The 6295-nt window shown below is 37.9% G+C and overlaps 1 protein-coding gene across 8 annotated transcripts in view; it reads right to left on the minus strand.

The window, feature by feature from the left end:
- The window catches only part of ebf3a (EBF transcription factor 3a), a 72919-nt gene extending 68524 nt beyond the window's left edge, over window positions 1-4395 (minus strand). For 7 of the 8 annotated variants that reach the window (XM_034558554.1, XM_034558549.1, XM_034558548.1 and 4 more), the window contains exons 1-6: window positions 4274-4395; window positions 2196-2352; window positions 1716-1779; window positions 1520-1575; window positions 867-940; window positions 67-135 (exon numbers count right to left, since the gene is read on the minus strand). In XM_034558554.1, the coding sequence (XP_034414445.1) occupies window positions 67-135; window positions 867-940; window positions 1520-1575; window positions 1716-1779; window positions 2196-2352; window positions 4274-4395 (542 nt within the window). The remainder of the gene's footprint in view (window positions 1-66; window positions 136-866; window positions 941-1519; window positions 1576-1715; window positions 1780-2195; window positions 2353-4273) is intronic. The other variant, XM_034558551.1, reaches the window with a different exon arrangement.
- Window positions 4396-6295: the final 1900 nt, after the last annotated feature.

Here is a 6295-nt window from a genome sequence, read left to right on the forward strand (position 1 = left end):
GTGTGTGTGTGTGCGTGTGAGTGTGTGCGTGTGAGTGTGTGCGTGTGTGCGTGTGTGTGTGTGTACCTGTCGATGATGACGGGGTCTGACGGCGTCTCGTTACGGTTCCCGCAGCTCTTCTTATCGCAGCAGCGACTGAAACAACAGAAAATTGTGTTTTAAATCACAAACATGAGTCGCAGTATACAGGTAGTACTACAGGTACTACAGATAGTACAGGTAGTACTACAGGTACTACAGATAGTACAGGTAGTACTACAGGTAGTACTACAGGTACTACAGATAGTACAGGTAGTACTACAGGTACTACAGATAGTACAGGTAGTACTACAGGTACTACAGATAGTACAGGTAGTACTACAGGTACTACAGATAGTACTACAGGTACTACAGGTACTACAGATAGTAATACAGGTACTACAGATAGTACAGGTATTACTACAGATAGTACAGGTAGTACTACAGGTTCAGGTATCAGGACTCAGGTCTCAGTACAGGTTCAAGTCTCAGGTCTCATGTCTCACTACAGGTCTCAGTACAGGTTCAGGATTTAGGTTTCAGGTCTCAGTACAGGTTCAAGTTTCAGGTCTCAGTACAGGTTTCAGGTCTCATTACAGGTATCAGGTCTCAGTACAGGTTCAGGTGTCAGGTCTCATTACAAGTTTCAGGTATCAGGTCTCAGTACAGGTTCAAGTTTCAGGTCTCATTACAGGTGTCAGGTCTCAGTACAGGTTCAGGTCTCAGGTCTCATTACAAGTTTCAGGTATCAGGTCTCAGTACAGGTTCAGGTCTCAGGTCTCATTACAAGTTTCAGGTATCAGGTCTCAGTACAGGTTCAAGTCTCAGGTCTCAGGTTCGGTTCTTACCTGCACATTATCTCATGAGTCAGCAGGACTCGGCACATCTCTGGATTCTTATCCTGCCCTTCATAAATGATGGCCTGAAACACACACACACACACACACACACACACACACACACACACACACACACACACACACACACACACCTGTTAAACAGCAGCTGACAGGAATCAAACATGTGACCTTCTGAACGTTGAACAGCTGGAACCGAACAGAACTCAAAGAGTAAATCGTTAGATTAAATGATTCAACTGCTGGTTTCCATTAGTGTCACTGGAGGAGAGGGGGAGACATTGTGTTACAATGTAACACACTGTAACAATGTTACACACTGCTACAATGTAACACACTGTTACAATGTTACACACTGTAACAATGTTACACACTGTTACAATGTAACACACTGTAACAATGTTACACACTGCTACAATGTTACACACTGTAACAATGTTACACACTGTAACAATGTAACAATGTAACACACTGTTACAATGTAACACACTGTTACAATGTGTCAATGTAACACACTGTTACAATGTAACACACTGCTACAATGTAACAATGTAACACATTGTTACAATGTGTCAATGTAACACAATGCAACATACTGTTACACATTGAAGGTTTCAATGTGTATATAAATACATAAGACTTACCTGTTTGGTCATGGAATCGATCAGACGTATGTATAGATCCTGCTCCGTTCTAACCCCTGAACACATTGTTACAATATTGTTGTTATGATTGTCATTAATATTATTATTAACATGTATATTGTCATCATCATCATCATCATTGGTTCTTTAATAAAACGATGCGGGTGGAGCAGTACAGTAAAACAAGCGTACCCACCGTTACTGAAGAGCAGCTGCAGCTTGTAGTGAATCCCGTTGTTAGTTTTCTCTCCACTCGGCTCCTGAACACATCACAACAATGTGTATGAATCAAAAACGGCTCTGGGTGGGTTTGAATTCCTCACCCTGATGGTTTCATTCCATGTGACCTGTGTGACCGCGGGGGGAGTTTGGTTTCTCACTTAGCTCCACCCGTGTGTGAGGATGTGTTTGTTTCGTCTGTCATTGATCAGACCTGCGAACTTGAGCTCAGGGGTGCGTTCGTTTTCCATTCCGGCTCCTCCCTGACTTTCTCCACCAGCATGAAGGAGGACACATTTTCTAAAAGTGGAACTTTTCACCATAGCGTAAGCAGTCTGTATCATGTGTGTGTTTGATTCGTAAGCCAGCGTGTCCCTCCGTCAGTATTTATCACGTTCAGAGTGCGTTGGTGTTGACCATAAGGTGCATTCGGTTCGTTTCCCAGCTCCTTCCTCACCTTCTCTTTCTCCACAAAGTCGACGTAGGCCGTGCGTTCGATCTCCACCGGCTGGCCCTGCCGGTCGTACAGCGCCAGCACGAAGTGGAAGAAGTTGGACTTCCTGAGGTTGGACGGAGGCTGCTTCTCGAAGTGAGCTCGGGCTAACCCCACCCCGCTGAGGGACAAACGGCACGGTGAGATACGATAGTCAACACCCGCACAGGAAGTTTAATTAAGAAGAAAACAATTCATGTTTCATTTCCAGCAGCTGATGACATCAAAACCCTCAGCTGTGACTCCGCCCACTCCTCATTTTTAAATCATCTTCTGTCTGAGAACATTCAGGACCAGAGGATGAAGGTTTCCACCTGACGGCCGCAATGAATCAGAGTTAACCCTTCATGGGCTGTAAATTAAACGCTCCTCAGAAGAACAGACATGACATCAAATATCTTATTATTATTATTATTATTATTATTACTATCATTAGTAATAATAACACCATTAATAATAATACCAATAATAATAATAATACCAATAATCATCATTAAGTGTTTGACAAGGTAAAACAAATAAAATATCTTCACATTGGAGCAGAAATGTTAATTAATTAATTAAAGGTAATAATTCAGAGAAGAGGAGATATGGATGAGAGAGCCGGCGCTTCAGGCTTTAATCCAACAACATGTTCATATAAATATTCATCATCAAGAAGTCAAACTGCAGCTTTGACCCGACTGCAAAACTTTGCTCTCAGTTCCATATCTGATATTTACATTATGAGCAATTTCAACAAAAGAGAGAAGAAATAAAATATTAAATATATGAACTCAAGTTGATGTAAATAAATAAAATATATATTTTCTGCACGGCTTTGGCCGACACACACGCTCACATGATCGCTGAGAATTCCAGATATTATTATTGTGTAATATTACACTATTTATATATTTTAGGCTATTTTAGGTCGGTCAGTAATTCTTCTGAAAGTTGGAAATAATAATAAAGTCCATTTGATTTTTTCCAGCTGCTTCTTTTTATCAGATTTTTGTTCACGTTACAACATTTGGGAAAAATAAGATTTATTATTGCTTTTCTATCTTTTAATAACTATTTTGTCATTATATTATTATTAATAGCTTTGATTTCATATCGGCTCAGATAACACATTTTATTATTTAAAGGACTTTGAAATTAATTTCACAATCAAGCAGAATGTGATTTATAATGAATTTGCAGCTCAAAGCATTAATTACAAAATGTTATCAGAATTGTAAGGTTTCAAATATTACTAATATTAATGCATTTAGTGTTAATAATCGTGTTTCAAATGACTGATATGAAGACCCTGAACTTAATGTAATTATATTATTAAAGATTATTATTAGGAACATGGATTTTCTTCTTTAGTTTGAAACTCAAATATACTAAATTATTTATATCTAAATGTATGTATATATATATATATATATATATATATATACACATATAGATATACATAATTTAGTATATTTGATATATATATATATATATATATATATATATATATATATATATATATACACACACATACATTCATATTTACATTTGTAAATATAATACTGAACTAATTTTATACATACATGTATTTATCTATATAATATATATTTATATATATATATACACATATAAACTCCTTTATATTCAAATCTGTAAACTATAATATTGAACTATTTTCATGCAGATTTGACCTTCAGCAACATAAAACACGGTGTTGAATAAAAAAAATATATTATATTATATAGTATCTATAAATGCTTCATATTGTTTTATTCAGAAATGTATCTGTATATTTTTATTTATTTAATTCAGAGAAATGGGATTTGACTCAAAAGAAGAATTTATCTTTTCATAAATGTTTCTGATGCTTTAACAAGATACAAAAAGGTTTTCCAATAAAATAAATACAAAAGATGAGTTTTGAGTTGATCAAAACCTTTCTAATAAAAATATTTTTTTAATTTTCTGTCTGATAAAAAAGATCTAAAAATAGGTGATGGATTTAGGATCTAAATGGTCTGCTGGGACTACAGCTCCCACAATCCCTCTGGGTTTACCTCTGAGCGGCTGTGTTGGCGTCCACCACGCCGGTCGAGTGCATCCAGGAGCGCACGGCCAGCGGCTCCTCCTTCATGCTGGCCGGGGCCCCGCGGGGCCGGTTGTCCTGGTGACCGAACATCTCCGGGGCCCGAAGCTCCGAGCGCACAAGAAGAAGAAGAAGAACAAGAACAAGAAGGAGAGCAAAAAGAAGAAGTAGAAGAAAAGAACAAGAACAAGAATCTGGAGAAAAATACAAAAGTCCAGCAGAAAACAAAAAGCCGCTGAGGATGAATTCAGATTATTCAGACGCACAACTTTTCCTCCTTTTTACATTTCATGGAACTTTTTTTTATTCTTGGCTGCCGTGTTGAAGGAGAGGAAGGAGGAGGAGGAAGAGGAAGAGGAGGACAAAAATGAAAATAAAATCCTCAGAGGACAAAAAGCGGGAAGAATAACAGATTCGAGTCCGGACGGCGAATCGAGCGCAAGCAAAGTGTCTTTTTTCTTTTCCCCAAAGAGGAGAAAAGAGGAGGAGAGGAGGAGAGGAGGAGACTGGAGGATACAGGAGGATACAGGAGCGATGATGGAGGGATGAGGAGCGGAGGAGAAACTCTCAGTCCTGTGGCCCCACAGGACTGGACGCCAAAACCCCAAAACCCCACGGGTCTTCCTCCAAGCTGCTAATGACATCACAGCCAGGGGAGGGGCCTGCCCATATAAGGACAGGAGAGGTGAGAGAGGGTGTGTGTGTGAGAGAGAGAGAGAGAGAGAGAGAATGCACTCATTCTCTCTGCCTGTCTCTCTCTCTCTCTGCCTGTCTGTCTCTCTCTCTGCCTGTCTCCAGACTCTGAACTGGTTCACTTCTGGTCTGGTGGGTTTCTTCTCTCTTAAAGGTACAGTACTTGCCATGCTGGTGGGAAGCAGGTGAGGGATCCCGTCCTATGGTTGCCGTAGAAACACTGACATCAGGACCAGCAGGTGGCACTCTGCCAAAAATTAAAGATGCAATCATTGTTACATTGTGATACTATGTGTAACTATGTGTAACATTGTGTAACATTGTGTTACTTTGTGTACTATGTGTTACATTGTGTTACATTGTGTTACATTGTGTTACATTGTGTAACATTGTGTTACATTGTGTTACTATGTGTAACATTGTGTCACATTGTGTAACATTGTGTAACATTGTGTTACTTTGTGTACTATGTGTAACATTGTGTTACATTGTGTAACATTGTGTTACATTGTGTTATTGTGTAACATTGTGTTACTATGTGTAACATTGTGTTAAATTGTGTTACTGTGTAACATTGTGTCACATTGTGTTACTATGTGTAACATTGTGTAACAATGTGTAATGATGTGTAACATTGTGTACTATTGTGTAACTATGTGTAACATTGTGTTACAATGTGTTACTTTGTGTAACATTGTGTAACATTGTGTAACATTGTGTAACATTGTGTAACATTGTGCAACATTGTGTTACTATGTGTAACATTGTGTTACTATGTGTAACATTGTGTTACTATGTGTAACATTGTGTTAATATGTGTAACATTGTTACTATGTGTCACATTGTGTTATATTGTGTAACATTGTGTAACATTGTGTAACATTGTGTAACATTGTGTTACATTGTGTTACATTGTGTTACATTGTGTTACATTGTGTCACATTGTGTTACTATGTGTCACATTGTGTTACATTGTGTTACTATGTAACATTGTGTTACTTTGTGTAAAATTGTGTTACATTGTGTTACATTGTGTTACTGTTTAACATTGTGTTACTGTGTGTAACATTGTTACTGTGTGTAACATTGTTACTGTGTGTAACATTGTTACTGTGTGTAACAGTGTGTTACTTTGTGTAACATTATGTTACTATGTTTTACATTGTGTATAATTGTGTCACATTGTGTTACTTTGTGTTACATTGTGTTACTGTGTGTAACATTGTGTTACTGTGTGTAACATTGTGTTACATTGTGTTACAATGTGTTACATTGTGTTACATTGTGTTACTTTGTGTAC

The sequence above is a fragment of the Cyclopterus lumpus genome, chromosome 19 (assembly GCF_009769545.1).
Source record: "Cyclopterus lumpus isolate fCycLum1 chromosome 19, fCycLum1.pri, whole genome shotgun sequence".
Classification (NCBI taxonomy): Eukaryota; Metazoa; Chordata; class Actinopteri; order Perciformes; family Cyclopteridae; genus Cyclopterus; species Cyclopterus lumpus.